At 39.4% G+C, this 23,153-nt stretch overlaps 1 protein-coding gene across 10 annotated transcripts in view; it reads left to right on the forward strand.

The window, feature by feature from the left end:
* Nucleotides 1-23,153, forward strand: part of DOCK3 (dedicator of cytokinesis 3) — a 181,216-nt gene that overhangs the window by 20,250 nt on the left and 137,813 nt on the right. For 9 of the 10 annotated variants that reach the window (XR_007778606.1, XM_050979181.1, XM_050979182.1 and 6 more), the window contains exons 3-5: nucleotides 3,317-3,357; nucleotides 5,156-5,211; nucleotides 7,451-7,547. Coding sequence is in view for 8 of the 10 variants with exons in the window: in XM_050979181.1 (XP_050835138.1) it covers nucleotides 3,317-3,357; nucleotides 5,156-5,211; nucleotides 7,451-7,547 (194 nt within the window). In the remaining 2 variants the exon portion in view is untranslated. Of the gene's footprint in view, nucleotides 1-3,316; nucleotides 3,358-5,155; nucleotides 5,212-7,450; nucleotides 7,548-23,153 lie in introns of those variants that run through there. The other variant, XM_050979188.1, reaches the window with a different exon arrangement.

Below are 23,153 nucleotides of genomic sequence, written 5' to 3' on the forward strand. Positions count from 1 at the left end.
TATGCTAATTTTTCTAGTAACATACATTTATAAAAATTCTGTTGAATGAGAGCTTTGCAGTGCAGTGGAGAAAATTACCCACAAAGAAGCTTGCTGTAAACAATCCCATGCTTTTTTAAAAACCCCAAGTGCTGTGATGGGCTAAGCTGTGCTCACCCACTGAGGGCAGATTGTAATTATACTACCAGGTCTTGTAAATTAGAACGTGATGCAAGCTCAGGAAAAAAATATCCCTTTGCTTAGGATGGGATAAATCTAAGGGAATTAAACACTGTATATTGCTGAAAGCAGTCATGGTATTTTTCAACTATTTCTGGGAAATTTTTAAAACTGGGAAATAAAAGCATGATCTCCAAGGAGCAGGTTTTTTACAGAAAAGCAAGTGGATAATCCAACTTGTCTTTACAGTGTTAAAATAATTAGGCTTTGAATATTTCCTTTGCTGGTAGTTTTGAGGATGATTCCTCAAAAGCAATTCATGCCAGTCTTCAAATTGCTGAGAAAGAAGGTCCTCAGACAGAGAAAATGGTTTGTACAGAATTTTTTTGGTTTTGTATTTTAAGCCTTCCATCCTGTCATTTTGGCTGAGGTGCCTTTACCATGGACTTTGTGTATAAAAAGATAGATTAATTTTGATAATAACATCTGGAACTCCACACTATGAAACTCATCTGAATATTCAGATGGTCTGTGCTGCAGCTCTTGCATGTGTGAATTATGCAAAAAACCACACTAAATGTGCAAAGCAGACCCTTAAAAGGGGAAAAAATAGCAGTTGCTTTTTAAGCATTCTTGTCTAAGTGGTTGTTTAACAGGGTCCTCTACTTCTGCGTTCTTTGCTGGGGATTCTTTTGTGTAGACAGACTGGATAAAATAATGTTAACCCACACAAAATAAGGGTCACTGCTGTGAGAGTCACAGGAGATCCGTTGCTGTTTCAGCTTCACTTCTTGAATAGTTTATGCATAATTGTCTGCAGCAAGGATTTTTCTGTCTGGGTTGAAAAGATTCACATACACAAAAACTTTTAGTGATGTGAGCTATGATTTCAGATACTCACTGGAGAATTCAAGGCTGACAAAGATTCAAAGAGTTGCTATACTTCTGAATGCTTATTTTTAATCATAATAACTTACTGAATAACTGTATTTGTATTATAAAAGAGCAAGTGCTCTTCTGTAGTGATTGGTGTAAGAAGCAGTCCCTGCTTTTAGAGCAGTTGAATGAAAGACGAGGGAATTTCCTATTTCAAGATTCTGGGTACCACTGCAGATAAGTTTTATAGATATTTGTAAAGTAAAGAAATAAATGTAGGTGCATACACACACCCACCCACATAAATGTATTTATCTCCAAGGTTAATAAATAGAAATATAACTACCAACTGATAACATGTTAAAAATATTGTTGTTGTCTATGCATTTTTAAAATGGAATAGAGTGAAATACAGTTGTCTTTTTTACTTTGGATCTTGTTCACCTGCTTGAAATTGGACCCTTTGAATTTCCCCAAATTTGTGTGCCTGCTCCTCTGTGTGCCTCCATACTAGACCACAAATATCTAAATCACTGGTTTTTAACCCTTCCTAGGTCTGCCAAAGGCTTCCCACTGCCCACTATTCCAGTAAATAACTCATGGGCTTGGTGCCTGCCTTTTTCTGCAGCTACCAAAGGCTCCACCTGTGTTTCCATCAAACACACACCATCTGTAAGGCACAAGGTGTTACCAGGGAGGTTTTGTAGTTACTGCTTTCACAAAGGATCCTCAGATCCTCCACTGGGCTTACTCAAAGGTTAGAAATATTCATCAAGATACCTGTTGGACCTGTGCTTGTCATTCACAGCTTTCCCTCTCTCTGAGCCCTTCCACCATGATCTTGCCCCTGAGGGAGAACTGAAACACTGAGTGGGGTTCTCTGCTCTGCTGCACTAATGTCAGAGGGGCATTAGTGTGGCACTGGAAATGCTGAAAGATGGAGTTTTCTTTTGTCAAGTGGGAAAGTATGAGCACACTCCGTGTTTGAAATACACATTTGGACTGTGCATTCTGAAGAACATTCTGTCTTTGGAGTCACATGGCCATTGCCCTGCCACAGGCAGTGGCTGTCAGTAACTAGTAGCATTCAGACTAAATTTAAAATGTCTGTTTTGTCCATTTGTTTTTATTGCTAGAGGGCAATTTTCTTTAGATTAAAAATGCTATAGCTTCAGTAACTATAATTATTACCTTGAGAATTTTGTATATTCACTGAAGAATGGAAAAAAACAGCTGGTGCCTGAAGCACCAGTTAAAAGAATATTAACTTACCCATGCAAATTCTGCTGGCCACACAAGAATTTATCTGCATGGTTTTCATGTGTGTACATTAATGTGTTCTTAAACCATCCATAAAATATATTTAAAGTTATTCCAGCAGTGATGGCATGGTCAAAATAAGTGTTTCTGGTATTTGGAACACTTAAGCAGCAGATATAACTTGCAATTAGGGATTTTAAAAAAATTCTTCATGAATCCAATGTGATTGAGAAGTGATGCCTTTGCCATGCTTCCAAACTGTGCCATACAGATGAGGGAGGAGTCCACTACAGGCTGTCAGTGCTGTGGGAGCCCTGCAGGTTTCCTCCCATCTGAGTCAGGAGCTCACCTGTGGCTGCCTGGGCCAAAGTGACTCCTTCCCAGTAATTTGTTTTTGGCCTGAGGAAGATGTCTCCAGTGGGATATCCATTTTCCTGTTGGATTCCCCCCCACTTTTCTTTTTTTTTCCCCCTCTTTGCATTTTGTGGGATGGGCCCATGGAAGTGGAGCCTCTCAGCCTCACACCTCTGGTGCTGCAGATCTTGCCCAGTTATGAAAGTCGCCTTTCAGAGCCCAGGAGCACCTTCTGACAGCCCTCTGGCCAATGCCACAGTAAAACACATCCCATCTCTCTCTGCCTTCTGGCAGGGCAATCATGCAGCCCTGGCATCATTATCAGCATGTTCCTGTGGCTCTGCTGGCCCCAAGCTGCCCCTGATGTGGTGCAGGCAGGCTGGGCCAGGGATTGAGCTGCTGCCGCTCCTGCCCGGCACACGCGGAGCAGCCAGCTCAGGACAGACCGCTCCAGGCTTTGGGTTGTTAAGGGTTTGTCATTATTGCAGAGCAAAACAAAAGTAATTTTTACCAAAGGCCCTAACAAAAAAATACTGTAAAAATTCACCTATGTGAGGCACAGCTGTTTTTTCAGATGATCTCAGTAACTGCAAAGTTGCAGTCAGTTTGCTTCTGTGTAAAGACAGCAGTGCCACAAATATTATAAATGTGTTTTATCTGCTTTCAGGTTGGTACAGAGGTGTTTCCATTAAGAAGCCTAGTGTCAAGGTAAGCATGAATACATGTGTTAATCTAATGGCAGATTAAATCTATTTTACTGTTGCAATCCAGTAAACTTTTCATTTTTCTTCTCTAACTTTTTTCCTGTGGGAGAATTGGATTTCTTTGTAAATTGGGTGATACTCATTAATCACTCAAAGGATCAGAAACCTTCCTGACATGTAACATGTAATTTTTTCAACATTTATAAATCTCATCCAGTTTGATCCTCTCCACCCTGCTCCCCTAAGAAAAGCATAGGTGGGTGATATTGCATTGCTTAAATGCAGCATTTTAAAGAACACATTTAATAAATTGAATTATTAATCTAAGACAACTTTGAAAAAAGTCTGTTGAAAAAGGATTTTGTAAGTTGTTGGGGGTGTTTCAGTTTAATTTTTGCAGTTTAACCATTTGATTTGGTTATTCACCATTTTTTTCCATTGTTTTTGCTCTTAGAGAACTTTTTTGATTGTTCTGGTATGATTGTGTTTGTGAGGACATCTAAGTTTTTTAAATGTTTGTATTCAAACATGCCAATAGGTGCTTCTATATGAGCTTCACTTTTTTTATTTCTGTTGGTTTAAATATTGCTTGTATTTAAAGATTCCCCATGTTTGCCTAATACCCATGTAACATGGAATATAAAATTACCTGTATTACACTGACATGAGTACAGTGCTCTTTTAATGAAATGTCTGCAGTCATTGTGTGTGTTGGTACTTTTGCTTGTGTATATGTTCAGTTTTGATAGGAGAGCCCTTCAAACCTTCCCTGGTTTCTTAGACACCAGAAATAAGCAGCATTAGCTAGAAGTGAACCAAACAAGGAAGTGAGGTAGCATTTCTTTTCTTCCTGAATTTTCATGTGGCTGAAAGCAAGCACATTTACTGTTTTCCTGATGAAGCCACTCCTTCTAGATTTAGCATTTTTCCTTCTATAATTTTAGTCCTGCCTATGAACAAGAAGGATTTTTCCTTAGCATTTGGAATCCCCCCAAAATAATCTTTTTGTTTCAAAATTGTATGGTTTTAAAGCTCTAAAAAGTGAAAGCCCACACTTGATTGCTGACATTTTTGTCAGAGGCTGTCAGCTGGTTTTTAATCCAAAGCTTTCCAATTTGCTTCTGTATTTCCCACTGAAGTGCAGGTTGCTGTTCTTACACACTGACAGATTTTGCTGTTAGGATTCAGGGCCATGTGCTTTACAGGGAATGTGGAACCCTGGGAAAAGGTTGGATTAAATTCCCTCGTTTCCCCATGTCTCAACACACAAGAGCACACTGGCACAGGCAAGGTCAGAGTCCAGCCCTCATGGGAACAGCAAAAGGCAAATTACTGGAGGTGTCCCAATGGGTTTGAACAGCTTTTCCTTGGAAAGGGAGAAAAACTGACAGCTCCAGGGTATGTAAGTAATAGAATACTTTGTCCTTGGGGGTTCAATGCAAATTTGATGGTGGGCTTTTAGTTTTAGTTTAATTTGTCTTTTTAAGCCTCTGTCTGTGTTATCCCCAATCAGCATCAGCCTGCTCTGGGAGCTGCAGATGCTGTGCTGCCAAGTGCAGAAGAGCCACTTTTCTGATCTTCCCAGGTGGAGGTTTGGTCCAGTGTGCTGTCCTGGTCTAAGACAGACTAAAACAGCCAATTGTTACTAATCTCAATGTAGAGTTTTGACTGGCAGCTTTGACACAATGGTTGTTTGGAGGGTTCTTAATAGATATATTGGCAGTTATTTATTGTGGCCTAGGTTACCAATGCTGAAAACTGCAAATGTATTTTTCTAATGGACTGAATTTTTTCTCTTGCAGGGGATTTTTCCTGCAAATTATATTCACTTGAAAAAGGCAATTGTCAGTAACAGAGGGTGAGTATTTTTCCTTCTTTTTCAGAAGTTGCAGTGCTTTTTATCTTTTAGAAGGGAAACAAAGAAATAATTGTCGAAACTTAGAGATGTTTTAGTTTGTGGTTTTTTTTTTTTTTGTGTATGAGGGCTTGAAAATTAAATGTAATTCTATGGAGTTGGGAGGTGGCTTGTTTGTTTTAATATAGCAAGAATCAGGTCTGGTGGTTACTCTCCTTTGGCTCATAAAATTGTAACTTTCGAGGTTTCATCTGAAACACATGCATTTAAAGAGCTCTACTTATATTTTTCCATTTCTGCTTGTTGTCTCACTGGCAAAATACTGTATTTTCCTATTTTTTATGGAGGCACCAGTCAGTAGACAGCCCATCTCATTTTTCTACAGACTTTCAGAGTCATAGCTGTGTTACCTTGAACGTTTTCCAAAGGATCCAGCCCTCCCCACCTCACCCAAAGAGTCACTGAAGTGCACTGCTGAAAGCTTCTGCCCTTTTCTTTGTTTGTATTCATGTGCTGCTGGCAGTGGGCTTATTTCAGTTAATGGGAATAACAACACTGGTGGAAATGTCACGTCAGGGAAGTTACTGACTGGGGGCTCTGGAACCTGCAGTTTCCTGTGAGATTGACTGAGACTCCTGAAATCAATATCTTGTGTTTTCACTGCTGCTTTTACTTGCATATTCCAGATAAAGGCTGCTGAGGGGAGATTTGTAATTGCAGTGTTTCAGACAGTGACCTGAGGCAACAAATTAAATGTGGAAGATAAAATGTATTAAATGGCTCTTAGTGAACTACCTGCAGAAAAACAGGTGACTTCTGATAGTCTTGAATTGTAGATTTGTTCCCAAAGGGCCTCAGTAAGGGCAGCTGTAATAGTGATGCTCATCATTTTGGGGTGTAATAAAACGCTGTATATTGCATGGAATAACCACTCCTAGTGTGTACTCCCCTTAGGGGAAGGAGCAGTTCCCTGGGATGTGTAGTTAATTAGTCCTTGATGTTAGTTTAGAGTTTGTGAAGGGCAACCATTTCAGGTACTTATTAGGAAAGCTGATACACTGTTTAAAAGTATCAAAGCCTCGTGCACCAATTGACACAACAGAATGTAATGCAGTTCTGAACTGGAGGGGCATGGTTATTTCAGGTTTTGTTTGAAAATCCTTTATTTCAGAATATATTTCAAGTGCCATTACAAGCACTTGGGAAATAACAGAGCATGTGTTGAAGCTGGCAGGTAGTGAACACCACACATCCCTGCTCACTGCCCCTGCCCTCCCCAAACACCCTAGAGACTTACAGGGACTGTCCCCAGGGCTGGAGCACCCCTGCTGTGAGGAGAGGCTGGGAGAGGTGGGGCTGGTCAGCCTGGAGAGGAGAACACTGCACAGAGCTGCTTGTGCCCTTTCAGCAGCTAAAGGGAGCTTGTAAGATGATGGGGAGAGGGCATTTGGCAGGGTCTGGAGGAGTCAGGCAGGGGATGATGGGTTTACATTTAAGGAAGACATTTTAGGCTGTGGATAGTGAAACCTTGGCATAGTTTGCCCAGGGAGATGGGGGCTGCCCCATCTCTGGAAGTGTTCAAGGCCAGTTTGGGTGGGGTTTGGAGCAACTGGGACAGTGGAAGGTGTTCCTGCCGATGGCAGGGGATGGAATGAGATGAGCTTTGAAGTCCCCTTCAGTCCAAGCCACTCTTGTGGTTCTCCTTTAATGGTTTTGGAAAATCTTTTGCACAAAGGAACAAGTTTGTTTCTTTTGATTAGTGGATAGATCCCCCAGATTTCATCTGCAATGTTGAAAAACCTTCCTGGATAGGGCATGTTAGTAGACAGCAGGTATTCTGGGTAGTTTTGATATTGGCTAACATTATTGAAGCGGGGGGGAAAGGGGTGGACTGGCTTAAGGAAGGGACCCGAATTGTGAAGGACCCCACTTTACAGGCAAGCTAATTAAACATGTTCCAGTAATGAAAAGTTTTCTTTGACCTTGAGTAGAAGTTGTCTTTAGAACAGGTAACCAGGAAATGCTTCACATAAGCTTAATCTTGTGGAATGTAATGGAGGAACAGTAGCTTTGACTCTGGAGTTGCTTCAGTTTTACAACAGACAAAATGATCCCCTTAAGATATTCTCCTTGTGTTGAACAAATTCAAGTTCTGGATTTCTACAAATTACAGTGCTGTCACATTTCTTTTCCTACCTTTTCCAGGGTACATTTCCTAATTTTCCCCCCTTTTTTTCTACAGGCAATATGAAACAGTTGTTCCTCTTGAAGATTCTGTGGTGACTGAAGTCACAGCGACGCTGCAGGAATGGGCCGTGCTCTGGAAACAGCTGTATGTGGTAAGAGCAGTGCTCCTCTCCTCCACATCTCCAGTACCCTGGGAGGAATGTTGCCTGCCTTCGTGCACTCAAAATCCATCAGAATCAATATCAGAGTTGTTGGATTCCTTGCATTTAATGGGGGCTCCCTAGCTACAGAATAATGGATCATGTGAGAGTCACATGGACTACACTGGAACTTTCTGCAGTTCTGAAATTCTACCTTCAGATCTGAAAATTTCCTTGTTATTAAAAAAGGCAGCAAATTTAAAGTGCTATTAAGTATGTAAGAAATAAGATAATACTTTTGCAAGTCCCATCAAAGACTTCAAAAATTATTCAGACAGTTTGTATGTAGTTGTTTTAGTGTCTAGAGTCTAAAAGGAGAACTCAGACTGTGGGAGGTTATGTACAATTGTTCCTCCATAAATTAGAAGCAGACACTAGGATAAGTGTATTAAGTTTTATACACATCTTTTTTATATAATTTTCAGTTGCTGCCACATAATGTCTCCTATTTCTGCTTTCATCCCTCTTCTTTTCTTACATTTTAATAGCCAAAGCCTATGACACATCAGATAAAAAATTTGAGCATTTGAAGGTATTTTTTCCTGGCTTTTATTTTCTCTTTTTTAGCTTAGTAATTGCAAGCCTTAACTGTAGGATTAGAATCAAGAACTGTAGGTGGTCTAAGCTTCCATTTCCTTCCTGTCCTTCCTTTAGAGAAATACCTCTACATAGAGCTGCAGGAGCTTTGTTTCCTCATTTAAACCTGCAGTGACAACAGTTCCTTGTCTAGGAAACCAACCCAGGAATGATCCAGCGGAGTGAGTCCAGTGCATCTCCAGCATAACCAGCTGTGTTCTGTGCTTCAAAAAGCAATCAGCTCTTAGGAAATCATAACTGGTCCCAGTTCTTCTATGGGGTCAGATGTCCCTGGAGGTATTCTCTTAGGAAGGAGCATCTAATCTAATGGAGTAGGGGCATGGAACATGGTATATATCATGTTTTCTACCACTCTACACCTAGTACTCCTCCTTTTTCCATTGTATATACATACCTCTCTGGGTATGGGAATAAAGTGATCTTTTCTGTTTTCTTCCTGTAAGATTTCCCCCCTCCCCTTTCCCCAGTGTCAGCTGAAGATGACAACAGTAATATTGGCAATGGTATTAAATTGGAAAAAGGGGAATCATTTTACCTACAAATGAGCTAAGCTTCCTTTCTACTAAAGTATTTCTTTTTTATTGTTAACACCAGTTCCTTGAGGGGAAAGAGAGAGAAAGCTCTAGCTGTAAACTTTCATTTAGTGATTTTTCTTTCAGGGACTGCTTTCTATTGTAGCTCATTATATTTCTTATAACGTTGTACAAAACATTATTGTATTCTTAAATAACAGGGGAAAGAATTTACTGTTCTCATAGAACTTTGGAAGGAGGCATCCGCTCCATGACGAAGAAATTGGCACAGCTTCTGAGTGAAAAACACATTGTTTTGTGTTGTGGGGTTTTTTTCCCCAAAAACTTATAAAAATTAAGAATTCTAATATAGAAATAATCATAGAATTGTTTAGATTGGAAGAGATTTCTTGAGATTATCAGCTGCCTTCTCAAGCAGGATCATCAAGACCCTGACAGGACTACACCAGCCAGGTTTTGAGTTCCTTCTGAATGGAGGCTCCCCAGCCTCCCTGGACCAAGCTGCCAATGTTTGAGCACCCTCAGGGATTTCTTATCTCCACTGATACAGTACCACAGCTTCTCTGGCAGAACAACTTACACCATTAAGTGGGTAACTGACATTTGTTCCATCTGTGGGCTGTACATTGGAAGCCTGAGGAAAGCACTGAGGTGCCTGTGGCAGAGCTGGGACTAGAATTTTATCCTTGGTGTTCAGGCTGGAGGCTATGTAAGGACATACCTTAAAATATATTGAAAGACTAAATGGAAATCCTTGTTTGTTGTTGGATCAGCAGCAGCAGAAATTTTTATTATTCCCAAACTGTAATAAGAATCATCTAAGTAATGTAATTAATGTTATTTATCATGCTGCTGTGCCTAGTCAGCTTTGTAGAAATGTTTCTTACTGTAGGAGAAATTCAAGTGCTGGTTGTTGCACAGACACTCAGTAGGTCAGTGCCTGCAAAGGGCCCTTCACTGGTCAGTGAGGCTGCCAAACAACGTGAGCAGCCTCTCTGAACATCTCCAAATAGGCTCAGATTTTCATCTCATGGTTTTTGGTGAACTCCCTACCTGGATTATGGTTTGAAAGACCAAGTTTGTTTCACTTAAAAATTCCCAGCAATTACCTTGGTAGTATTGTTGAGGTGCATTGTAAGGTTTGTGTTTGTCTCTCAGTGAAACAATGGGAGCTGGGATGTAATACCCAGGAAGCCTGCAGTGATTAAAACACTGCCTGGAGAGGGATGCTATGTTGTTCCAAGATAAGGAAGTTCTGCTGACAGAAAATTGGAGGGAGGAGGAGAACAGTGAGAAATGAGAGGGTGAAGTAAAGCACAGCTTTGAGACAGTTGCAGAAAATTAGTTGGTGTAAAATATTGGGAATCTTCCTTGTTTTCTACTGACCACAGAGAATCTGTACCAGTACTGGGAATAAACTGTGCGTGGGGAAGCTTGCATGGGTTTGAGTTACAGGAGTTGTGCAGCAATTTTAATTTAGATTTCTGAGAAATATGTGTTAGAAAGGTTAGCCTGAGATCATTGCATTGCACAGGGCTGTGATAGTCTTTAAATTTTTGCTATCAAGGTGAAAGCCAAGTTTTAGTCTGAGGAGAAAAAGGCATTTGTCCATAATGAGTTCACAGAGAAAGAGCTGTGCCTGCAATGAATTTGAAATAGAAAGATGTATGATGTGTTGTTTGCTTTACTGTGATAACAAATTATGCTCTAAGTAGTTGGATTCTGATCATATAACTCTTTAAATACTGACAAAACAGCAAGTTTTTTTGAAAATGCCAGAGGTTTTTGTCCAATTGGAAAGCAATATAAATAAAACTTGTATGGAAACTATCAGAATCTGTTATTTATATTGGATGGGATTTTTAGCAAAAAACTATAACCTTGTTAAAAATTCTATGCCTACTTAAAAAGAATCTATTTTTAAATAGATTGAGTAATCAGGAATAGAACCTAAAATATTTATTATTTAATAAAGGAGTAAAGATGATAGTACTTTTATGGTTCTGGGGACAGACTTTTTAGCAGGGCCCATCGTGGTAGGACAAGGGGTAATGGTTGTAAGTGAAAAGAGGTCAGATTCAGACTAGATACAAGGAAAAAGAATTGTACTGTGAGGGTGCTGGGGCCCTGGCACAGGTTTCCCAGTGCAGCTGTGGCATCCCCATCCCTGGAAGTGTCCAAGGTCAGGTTGGACAGAGGCTTGGAGCAACCTGGGACAATGGAGGGTGTCCCTTCCCATGGCAGGGGGTGGAGCTGGGTGAGCTTTAAGGTCCCTACTGACCCAAACCATTCTGTGATTCTATGTGAAGAGCACATTTTCCCCTGTTTCAATGTGTAATCTGTGTGCAGACAAGGCAATGCCATGCCACTGCAAAATGGAAAGCAGTTCTTTGCCTTCTGATTTGTATCCAGGCTGTATCCTGTATCCAGGCTTCAGAGATAAGCACTGAAACAATGAGATTTAGTAGTTACTTTCTGGCAAAAAAAGCCACTGTTCTATTTGGCCTACTTGGTTTGGGTTTTCCTACTTTTGCTATTGTAAAAATCATTAGGAGGGAGTTCGCTGTGAGTGTGGATCTCAGTTTTTAAAATCTCTACTAAGCAGCCACTGGCATTGCTGGTAATGTGGGTAGGATTACTGCTAACCACAGCTGGCCAGATGTGTGTGTGTTTGCATACCTTCATGTGTTTCATGTCAGTAGGTGCAGACCCAATGTCTTGTGGTATTGTTTTGCCTGGCTCCAATACCCCTTGTTCATTTGGACACCATAACTATGTCCTTCTGTGGAAGCCTAAGAAATGCCAAAGAGGGTTTTACTTATTGTTTCCCAGTATTGCAAAGGCAATAAGCAAAAGATGTCAGTGATTCCCTTGCCCAGTCCTGTACTTAATTTGGAGTGGAGGAGAAAGGAAAAGTGAGATTATTGGTGTGCCACTGTAAGCAGCTGAGCCCGTTCTTATGCCTTACTCCAAAAGGAGGAGGAAGAGAGAGCAGAAAAGCAAGAGCAAACCTTGGGGAGCCTTGTTTAGGCACAGAGGTGGATAAAGATGCAAAATTGCATTTGTTACAGTGAAATGGGTGTGTGCAGCTCTCGGGTAGTTGCTCACACCAGTCTACTGACTTCTGTTGAGACAGCAAAATGATACCAGTAAGGTTGTTAACTTTCTCTCTTACCCTGTATGTGGTGATAAGATTTGTTATTTTTATACTACTTCTAAATAAAGGATCTGCAAGTTCTCTGTAAGCTTTTGTTAATTAGGTCAAACAAGACTCCTGTGAGTTTTTAAGTCAGCTAAGGAGATCACTGAAACTCACTGCTGGTGCTCAGTAGCTATTTTAACTGTAAAAAAAATTCCTCAGAGTCTAAGATGTGATGTGAGGACTATTTCTGTTGGGAGAGCAGATGACTGTGGAGAGACCAAACATAATTGCCCAATTTAGAGTTTGGTCAGATCAATAATGTTAATTTGCTACATTGATGCAAGGAGGAGTGGGGGATGTGTGGGGTGACTTCTTGTCCACTTTCAGGAGTAAGACCTAATGGTGTTGGGAATAGGTGGAATTTTTGCCAGCTCAGTGGGAAACCAATTTCCCATTGGCTCCTTTTAAATTTCCTGAGGGATCCTATTAAGGAACAGAGTGGGTAGCAGGACTTGGTGCAATTGCAGTTATGTGATTTTGGTGGTATTGGATGTCCCTAAAATTGAAGCACTAGTTAAAATTCATGTTGAAAAATGCCATTCACTGAATCACTAAGGTAGTTTACTCGTATGGGGAGTGTTCTAGGAGAGATTTTTATTCAGTGAGATGTGCTTTGCTCTACATCTGATAAAACATGGAATTGCTGATGCGTTTTCTGAAGTATGTAGGCAGAAGAAAATGTGACATGACCTAAAATGGATGTGCTGTATCAGAAGGTCTCCCTTCAAGGAACAGAATTTCTTCAAGTCAAGGCTGAGCATATTAAATTCACTCTTAAATTCTGTGCAAGCAGACTCCTGGAAAGATGAGGTATTTGTACCAAGACAGATGTACAGAAACAGTACTGGTTGTATACATGGCCTTCTTTCCTCTTTGTCATTTTCATGTCATTTTCAAGGTTACCTTGAAGCAAAATTCCTTTAGCTTGATTGTTCAGGTTTGTGAGTCATTTTAAAAGAATCTGAAGTGCTTGTCTGGCCTCAGTTGACATTAACAGAGAGACTCAGAGTTACCACTTAAGAAGACAGGACTCTGGATAATAGTGTTCAGAAGTGGTATGGATATTTTTATATCTTTCTATGTTTGGAGTGAGGGATGAATCTTCATGGAGTGACCAGGAACTCAGATGGGAGTTTGGGGCAGCTGATAGTCTCATTAAGTGCTGCACAGCATATAAGGGAAACTAAGAGTAAGTATTTCCACTTCCAGGACCATCTAGTTCTTCAGTTCCTCAGAGGGAACAGTGCACTGAGAAATCATTTCATTGCTTAGCAACTGAATCTGAGGCTTTTAGCAGATTTGTTATTTGATTACTAGAAAATAGTTGAAGATTTTTCTTGATTGGGCAGTGATGGGCGTGTGCAGAATGATTTGGAGAATGCAGAATAATGAACACTTCAGCATTGTATAATGAAGGTGGATTTTTTATAATTCGGTATCTTTACTCATGGAGGAGGAGGCTGGAGATAAACCATGGAATGCTACAGGTTGGAAGTGACCTTGAAATATTTGGCCCAGCCTTTTGTCAGAAAGGGATCCTACATGGGATTATGTAGTACCTTGTCCATATCCAGTGAATGGTTGTTTTTACTGAAAGGTGTTTCTTTGTTTCATTGGGATGAAAACTCTCCTGGTGCAATTTACACCCATTGCCCTTTGTCTTTTCCCTGTGTCTCCTCGTGGACAGAGAGCTTCCATCCTCTTAGGGAGGCTGTGCTGGTGCTGCAGTGCTGGGATGGCATTCACAGGGAGAAAGGTCCCAGCTGTTTTTGCCTTTCCTCACAGCCCTCAGATCATCTTTGTGCCCCTCCCCTGGACCTGCTCCAGTCTGTCCCATCTTTTTTGAATTGTGGGGACCAGAATAAAGACCTGCATGTATAAGTGTCACAGTGTGATTTATATCTGCTCATTATCTTGGGCAATTAGAAGGTTTTGTAGGTAAAATCACAGATTTTTGCTGCTTGGGTGTGTTGAAAAGTTGAGTAGAAGCCCTTCTCTTGGTGTGTCAAATTGAGACTTGAATACACATCAGTTTATTAGCTATGGTTTCTTGGAGGTCTTAAGTGGATGTCATGACCTCTCTCTACATTTCTTCCTTGGAAGAGCAGTATTCATGTAGAAATTACACTTAATATTTATTAGGTTCCTGCTATAAAATGCAATCCATTTCAGTACTTCTCCCCTTAGCGCTAACTTGCTGAAGTTCAGTTCAAGTGCTTAATATTTTAAGGTTATAAAAGGTTCCCATAATTATTATTTTTTCTTTCCTTAATTTTAAGAAATTTTATGTTGTCAGTTTCTCCCAGTGATTTGTGGAAGACTCTGAGCTTTAAGAAATTAAAAGTAGGGGTAAGTTTTTAGAAGAGTAAAATAAAATTTTTTTGTAAGCAAGTCTTGTACCATGAAAATCTGAAAATCTATTATAATTGATTTAAAACTTACTTTGTTTTGAAGACCACAGGATGCTATAGCAGTTTATTTGGTTTAAACAGGAGTATAACAAGGAGCCATAGAATCAGTACCTTTCATTTACTGCCACGTACAGATTTATGGTATCATTTAAGATTATTAGGATCAACTAGACAGTTTTTATGTATTTTCAAACAAACAAAAGGTTGACTATAAAACAAAAACTATGAACTGTCAATCCAACTGTGTGGGAGGAATATATGTTTTGAGTTACCATGGAGATGGATAGATTTTTTTTTCATAGATTTTAAAAGTAAAGACAGAATTAAATGTAAGTCACCTTCTGGTGTCCTTTGCAAGTCCTACTGCGACAAATGACATGCAGGGTATTTTATAACCTCTTGCTTTGTAGGGAAATGTTATTTAGTCATGATATGGGAGGTTATAATATGCTCTTTTATTTTGGTAAATAAAACAGTAGTTGTATTACTGATGCTGACATTCATAGCAAATTGTGTGAGGATTTGGAGGGGATTTGTTAGATTAAATTTTTCAAGTATTATCTGGTCTATAGTTAACAAAGAGCTCTTGCCTCTCTGAATATCCAGTGTGCATGCTGCAAACAGTGCTACAGTACATGTGTAATGTTCTTGTGTGATATTAAAACATGGGAATTTGATTTTATTGAATGCTGCTTTAAGACCAGCTGGGAAAAACCGACAAGGAAACAGAATTTCCTCAGGGGAGATCAGTGGCTGACCTGCAGATGATTTCAAACAGTCTCTTTTGCACTGTAAACACACTGACTGTTACATTGCATTAAGTAAAGGAAATAAGGTTTTAATCAAAAGATTGAACAGAAGTTTGAGAGTTTCTTCACCTGTCACTGAAGAAAATCACCTGAGCTGGTCTAAGTCTGCTGATATTACAGAATTGCATTTGAAATACAGGCAAGTGGTAGTGTGTTTGGAGTTTAGTGCTCCAAAGGTGGACTTTGAGAAAACACAGCAGTTTGGTTTTTAAATTAAGAGTGGGGGACAAGGGCTAGGAGAGACTGGCAGTCTGACTTTTTGGAGTGAGTGAGCAAGGTGCTGTGCATGGATAGGGTTTACAAAGGAAAAGGCTGATCATCCCTAGTGGGTATTTACTGGAACTAAAAAGACAGTTTGGGCTTAATTTCGTAGAAGACAGAAATTGTTTTTCAGTAGAAAAGCAAAGAACATCTGTCCTTTTGGCAGTCTGGATGGCACTGTGGTCCATGTGGTATCAAGAAGTGTCCTTCAGTCTTACCCTTATTTATGCCATTTTCTGCTGTTTCTATTCTAAAGACCGAGAGAGAAAAAGGCAACTAGCATATAACAATTGCAGTGATTAATAGTTATTGTAATTTAAATATAAATATACATAATAAAATTATATTTCTTTTCTAAAAGGAGTGGGTAGCAGAAATTTTCACAGGTGAGAGGGGTAGAAAAATCAGTGTTACATGAATCAGTGTAGCACAAAGTGGACTAAATTCTTTGTGGCTGGAGTGACAGTGAGCAAACATTGTGGCTGCAGCAGTGGACAGCCAGCACTTGGGCTGCCAAATCTGATTACTCTGCATTGTTGCATTTGGCTGGAGAGGAGGCAATGGTTGATAAACAAACAGGACTAAAAATGCATCTCAATTTAAAAACTCAGTAGTAAGCCTGGCAAATGGATATACAATTAATTTTATATGACATATTAAGGTGGAATGAAAATATTTAAGATTATTGAAGACATATTCCTTTCTTATTTCAGCTTCCATCCATATGATTGGATATAATGTAGGGATAATTGGCAAATTAAAACTGTTCTAGAGGTATAAGCAGGGTGACAAGGCCACCAGAGAAATGCCAGTGTTCCCAGTCCAGTCTACTTTGTCCCTAAGGGTCCTGATAACAATTTCAATCTCTCTGTGAAATCAAGGTAATACATCTCTAGTCTTGCAAATGTTTTCATAAAAATATTTAAAGCATGTGGATATTCAGTGTTACATAGAAATATTAGGAGTGGGAAATATCTACCTTTATGGTAAGGTTTGAATAATTTTTAGTGAACTAAGCTCTAGGAACTGTATGTTGAGCCACAAATGATAATGAAACTCTGAATGGTTGTTCTACTGTAAAGCACAGACAGCAAGGCTGATTTCAGTTTTGTTTATCCACATTTTCTTAAGTTCTTGACTTTCTCTTTGAACAGACTTCTCATAACAGTTTTTTGGTGACTGTTGGAATGAAGAAGGGGAAAAATAATATAAATTTTATCTTTGGAAACTGCTCACATAATTTCCTAAATGGTGATTGTTACATCTTATTTTTAAGTTAGTAGTGATTAATGGCCTTTGGAGAAATGTGTTCTCCTTTCAGAAAGTCTTCTCTCTGTTTCCTAAAGCTTTATTGTTTAATAGAAATTAATCATGCTATGTTTTACACATAGAGATTGCTTAAAATAGAAGGAATGCAAAGAAAGAAAAATAAAAAAAATTGGGAGAGGTTTCTGTGAGAGTATTGGAAATCAGCTTCTCACTTATTTTTTTGTGTCCATCTTCCTGTAAATTCCATGGTGGTTTTGTTTCATTTTTAATTTAGAGTAGAGCCTTGTGTTTGCTGGTTGGTCATGGATACAGCCTTGGATTCAGTCATAAAAGTTGATTAAATATCAAAAGAATACTGATTGCCAAGTTTGATTTCAAAGTCTTTAGTTGCTGTCACTGCCATCACTGTACTGTTTAGTGAGAAAGATACTGATTGTGTGCTTATCCCTGAAAATATCATACTGCCTTTGAGGGGGAAATAAATCCATCAGGTGATATGAAGAATTAACTCCAAAAGGTATTTAGGGTGCCCTAACAGTTTATAAAACAAATACTGATTTCTTTTTACTGCCAGTGCTCCCTGCCACTAATAGGTCAAGATCCAGAGTGTTTAGATGAGATCCAATACATATGACAGAAAAAACTGTCACTGGAATAATGGAAAACATAAATAATGTGTAGGGTTATATTATTTCCTGATAATATAGATGTAGCTCTTTGTATCAGTGGCTTCCTGTGGATGTGGTCTGTAGTTTTTCTGCTGCAACACCAACTCCTGCAGCTGCCAAGGGCACAGCAAGGGCTGGAGGTGCCTGAGCGCTGCTCAGCCAAACCTTGCATCCCCCAGGGCTGTGGCTGAGGGGCTCTGGGGTGCTGCACAGCAGCTGCAGAAACCCAGGAAATCCAGGAACCTCCCCTACTGTAGGGATGGGGGAGAAGTAATAGCTTTGGGTTCAAATAAATTTATTTGCTTATGGAATTGGTATTGAAGGTCTACTCTTTGGTCTTACCCACAGCAGTTAAGATTGTGTAACTATATTAGTTCTTTCTTTTCACTGTGTTTTGCTGAGCTGGGTGTGAGTTTTGCAATCTCCATGAGCTGAAAGGGCTTCTTATAAATCTGGAAGATGCTGAGCCCTGAGTTCGTTATCTGAAGTGTGTGTTTGTTTCAGCAAAGCGACAGAAGTCTGAGTTCAAAGCCCTTTACAGAGCAGGGCAAACAGTGGTGTCTTTTATGTTCTTTTTTCTTCAGGCATTGGCTGTTTGATCTAAATTAAATTGTGGTTGATGGAGCAGATTTCAGTTTATTCTTTCTGATACAACCTCGGAGTTGATGGGGTGTTTGTGAATGCCTGTTCTGTAGTCTGTGCAAGAGGTATTCAGGAACAGAGCTGAGCCTGCATCCTGTCACAAGCAGAGAGACATTTATTTAACACCTCTCTGGACACTCCACACTGCTGTAAGGCAGCACTGCTGCTGAGAGCAGGTTTGTCCCCTGCTGTCCCCTCCTGCCTGTGACATTGCCACCCTGCCCGTCAGGAAGCAGCAGTGGGGTGGGCACAGAGCAGCCCTGGGCAGTCACTTGGCAGCTGGCTGGGAGTCTGAGCTTCCCTGCAGTTTGATCATTGCCCTCCCAGTGATGCTTATCAAAAATGCCCTCCCGGTGATGATTGTCAAAGATTTTTGACTGTGATATTACTGAGAGTGTTTCTTTAATTTAAGAATAATTATTCCAGCTTTCTTTTATGAATTAGCTTTAGCTCACTTTACTGTGCACAGGTGCATAAACAGGTGTTAAAGTCCTAGAAGTGATCCTTGTGTTGTACTTTTCCACATCTATTACTGACAGCATGTAATAATATTTTAGGATAGGCCAGTAAAGTTTTGAAGGCAATATTTTTATATTGGGAATCCATTTCTGCCTTTCTCTGGTTTTTTTTAGTAGTCTCAGAACTTGAGGTAATAATGAAGTCTTTCTGGCCTGTATGTGACCTGGCAGGCTGTGCAGAGGGAAGCTACCACTTTAAAGGAAGTTACACAGAAAAGTTACCACTTCTAAGGAGAAAAGTAGTAACATTTTTGGTATCAGAATTTTTGTTGTGACCTGAATAGCTCAAGTTTAATTTGAAGTGCTTGTGGCCAGTTACCTTCCGCTGCAGTTTCTCTGCAGGTGAGATTCTGCCCAGTGAGTGCCTCGTGCTGGTAAGTGCCTTTACTGTCAAATGGACTTGTTATTTTCTCATTAAAGGGACATGCTTGGAAAGCTGCTTAGATGGAGTTTAATGAACTTCTAAAATGTAACATATAATAGTGGCTCACAATAGTAAAAGAAAATTATTTTCCGGGTAAACAGGGAAAGAGCAGCAGCAAAGGTTTCTTTTTAACCTTTCTGACTGTGTGTTCACTAATGAAAAGGACACTGTAAAGAAACAGATGTGTGGCTGTTTTCATGATAGAGTTAATGACATTTTTGTTTTCATGATAAAGTTAATGACATTTTTGTTTTCATGATAGAGTTAATGACATTACTGTAAATAAAAGTGTAATTATGGAATTGTTGTAAGAGTGGAAGAGAGGGAAGAGGAAAATAGGATTTTACTCACTGTGTGGATTTGGGGTTTTTTGTGACAACTAAACAACTTCATTGTATATAGGTATTATTAGTATTTTAATTTCATTTAAATGTATGTGATGATGGAAACTTTTGATCTTGGAAGTTATGGGACATGCTGGATCCTTGGAGAGATGTAATATATCTTTATATTTCCAAAATATAGTTATTAAAAAAAAACCCAACAAACAACTAACCTGTCACTTTGAATTGGGAGGTGCCTATTACATAAGATGTGCCTTTTTAGAAAACATCAAACCCTATCACTTTTGTGGAGCTCTCAAAGCCCTGTGCAGGGTGGCAGCTCAGTTCAGGCTGGCTCATGACTGTGCTCTGAGGACCAGCCCCCTGAGTCTTCAGAACTCCTATCAATTATTCAGTGGCCTCAGATGTTTAACAGACAAAAACCCCGCCCTAAATATTGGGGAACTTTGATTTGTACTTTTATGCAGTGAGCTCAGCTACCCCATTTTTTCCACCTGACTCTTTCCCCTCATCTGTCCCTTTTTGTCTCATTTTTTTACAGGATCTCAATCTGAGCTTCTCATTAACTTTTTGCCTTCCTTTCCCTGATTCCCTGGCAGGCACTTCCCAGTCAATCCCAGTCTTTATTTTCACGAAACTTTAGTGTGTTTTCTTTTATTTCCTGAATTTTGTTGAGTACTTCTTGCTTTCCTAAATAACTCAGTTGTTGTTGTTGTTGTTGTTTAGTTGTTACTTTAACTATTATGAAAGAAAACAATTCAAAAAATTGATGACTGGATCATTTGTTTAGCTTATAAGGAGTGATGTGAAGAGATGTTTCAGTTACTTCTTGAAGAGGCAGAAGGGATAGGGAAATGGGGAAATCCAGTTGCCTTTCAAAAGGGGAAAATATTGTGACCAATCGAGTGCTAAGAAGATACAAACAAAACAATAAGTTTTCTGCCAGTTTTTGTCTGGTCCTTGTGTCACAGAACAGAAACAGAATGGCAGTTTGTTTTTGGGCAACTAGCAGCAGCACTGACAAGTTTAGAGTCAGGAGGATGATTTTAATGAGCCACTTAGGCTTGTTGTTGGATTTTGGTGTCATACTCTGAAAGAGCTGGTGAGTGTTCTGTCTGGGATCTGACAATAATTGCCAGGCTTGTCAGCTCTCACTGTGATACTGGTGCTGTCATCGTGGAAATCTACATTAGAAACACAGCTATATGCAAGGCTTGTGTTTAGCAGTTATTCTGTTAACAGCATAGTATTCTGGAAGGAACATAATTATGATTTGATATTTGTCTTGAAGCCACTGCATTGCTGTGTTAGATAAAGAACAGAATGCTGGTATTAAAATAGTTGCAGAAAGAGGAAACACAGACATTGTGTACTTTCCTTTTTTAAAAAGAATTCTCTTGTGTGAAGCAATCTAAAATAAATCTTTTCTAGTTGTCAGTTTTATTTATCCTAGAAAAGCCATACCCTGTTTTAAGATATAATTTTTTAACACCTCTAACACATTCCACTACTATTTCCCAAGGGGATTTTTTTGTCAGTAAATCTGGGAAATGCATATCTAGGTAGTAGGCTTTGCAAAAGAAAAGCCAGAATTCTCTTGCACATGGACAAGAGGCTGAACCATTTATACTCCGTGTTTGTCATTTGTACATTTGCTCTTCCCAATGCAAACACTGGTACTATCTCAGCTGCTTTTTTGAGAACATTATTGGGCAGTGGATGGCACCATTTTCTAATGGTGTTCCTCCATTTTATAAGGAAATGAGAGAACTGTGTCTTATGGAACATCTTTTGCTAGAGGTCCTCAAGTTGGTTTGGCCAGGACCTTCTGATGGGTTGAATAATCTAAGCCCATCACCTTTCCTTTCCTGATTTCCTCTATCCCTCTGCCCTATGATGTTGAACCTCTTTACCAGTTTGAACTCAGTCTAACAAAAAAAAAATTCATTTTCTTGCATATAAGTGGCTTTGTAGAAGAAAGAAATGTGATTTTATAGCTCCTGCTGTGGGAAGGATTGCAGTGCAACTTCATCCATATTGTGAAGCAGAAGGCAATTCAGACAGGAATTTCTGGTGGATTAAATGGGCTGTGCTGCCACAGTGCTAAAGTTCTATGTCATAACTGAGTGGTTACCAAGAAAAAGAGTTTTTATATTATTGGTAATAGTCTAATGGCAGATTTATTATTTTGTAACTGCAGACTCTTCTATTGTGGAACTTTGATTATTGCTGTGCTTGTTATCTCCATCATGGAGTTTCAGCTTTAAAAATCAGATAGAATTAGATGAAGAATATTCACCTGACTCACAGGAGGTTTTACTGCTGTGTCTTCAGTTTTACATGCACAGAATCACAGAACTGGGTAGATTGGAAGGAACTTCTGGGCATCTCCAGTTCAACCTCCTCCCCAAAGCAGACCCTATTAGAGCAGGTTGTTGAGGATCTTGTGAAGTTGAAGTTTGAATATTTTTGAGAAACCCACAACATCTCTTGGAAAAAGTCTATCCTAGATTTTGACCACCCACAAGGGAAAAACATCTTCCGTTTATCTAGTTGGAATTTCCAGTGTCTGATGCTATTAACTAACCCCCCCTTGACACAATGATTAAAGAAATTAGGTGTAGAATTAAATCTAGCACTTACTAAATGGTTTAAAAACAGATGAATTGATAAGAAAGCAGTTGAAAATGGAGAATTTTTATTCAGTGCTGCTGGTTGTAATAGGACCTGCAGGGATGTGTTCTAGTCTGTTACTCACTAGTCTTATTAATAGCAATCAGGAAAAATCAGTGGCATAGAAATTGCTGATGATGCAGAAATAGGAAGTTAAACAATGATTAGTTCAGAAATTGTGTGGTTTCTGTCAGACATTTGGCTTATTTAAACAGCACTGACTCCAATACATCCAAATATAGAAAGGCCCCACAGATGGTGTTTGTGTCCTGAGGTGCAGTGACACTTAACATGATGGAACATTGCTATGGCAAACCAATCCAACATCAGCCTCTTCCTTGCTTTTGACAGCTAAGAGGATAAGAAGTCTTGCCTTTCTAGACAGGGGGCATCTGGAGTTGCAGAAAGGGAGAATAATTGAAAAATTCTCTGTATAAATTAGTGAGATGATTGCTCGGCAGCTGCTACTGATTCTGCAGTGTCCTCTTCAGAATGGATGGGGAACAGCCAGAAAGGTTCCAAGGTGATCCATGATGGCAGCGAGTCCTCAGAGGGGGAACCTGGAGTGGATCTCCGGGTTGTCCATCTGAGTCCTTTACAGTGAGTTAAGGTCCACCTATGGCATTTTCAACATGTGCTTGTGTTGCCTGTTTAAAAAATGTATCTGCAGCAGGGGATATTTTGCAGCCTCTCAAAAATTCAGTACTTTTTGGACCGTATGAGTTACAGTTTTTTTCTGAAGCCTGTGCTCAATCTTCTCTCCTGCTTGTTATTCCCTATCCTATTTGCCATGAAGAAGGGGAAGAGCTCATTCCATTTCTCTTTCCTGCAAGTTTTTGATTTAAATTATTTTTTAATTTTGTCATTTCTAGACTAAAAAGTCAGAGTCAAATCCAACCTTTAAAAAATATGTTTCCTGAATATTTTCATTGTTGCTTGAAAGAATTACTTGTTTATCCATGTCTTTGTGATGTATGATAGATAAAAATAAAGAGATAATTAAATAAATAAATAAAAGTGAGAATAATATTCCAGCAGAAACCTGACAGAGTTAAGAGATTACTTTGCACATTTGCTCAGACAAACTGCAGAAGTTGAGTGAGGAGTCAGCCTATTGTGACTTATAAATGGATGTGTGGAGGAGGGTTGCAGGTAGCTGATTGATAATTATGGTAATCTGTCAACAATCTGTCAGTTCTCTCAAAGA

This window comes from Serinus canaria, chromosome 12 (genome assembly GCF_022539315.1).
Source record: "Serinus canaria isolate serCan28SL12 chromosome 12, serCan2020, whole genome shotgun sequence".
NCBI lineage: Eukaryota > Metazoa > Chordata > Aves > Passeriformes > Fringillidae > Serinus > Serinus canaria.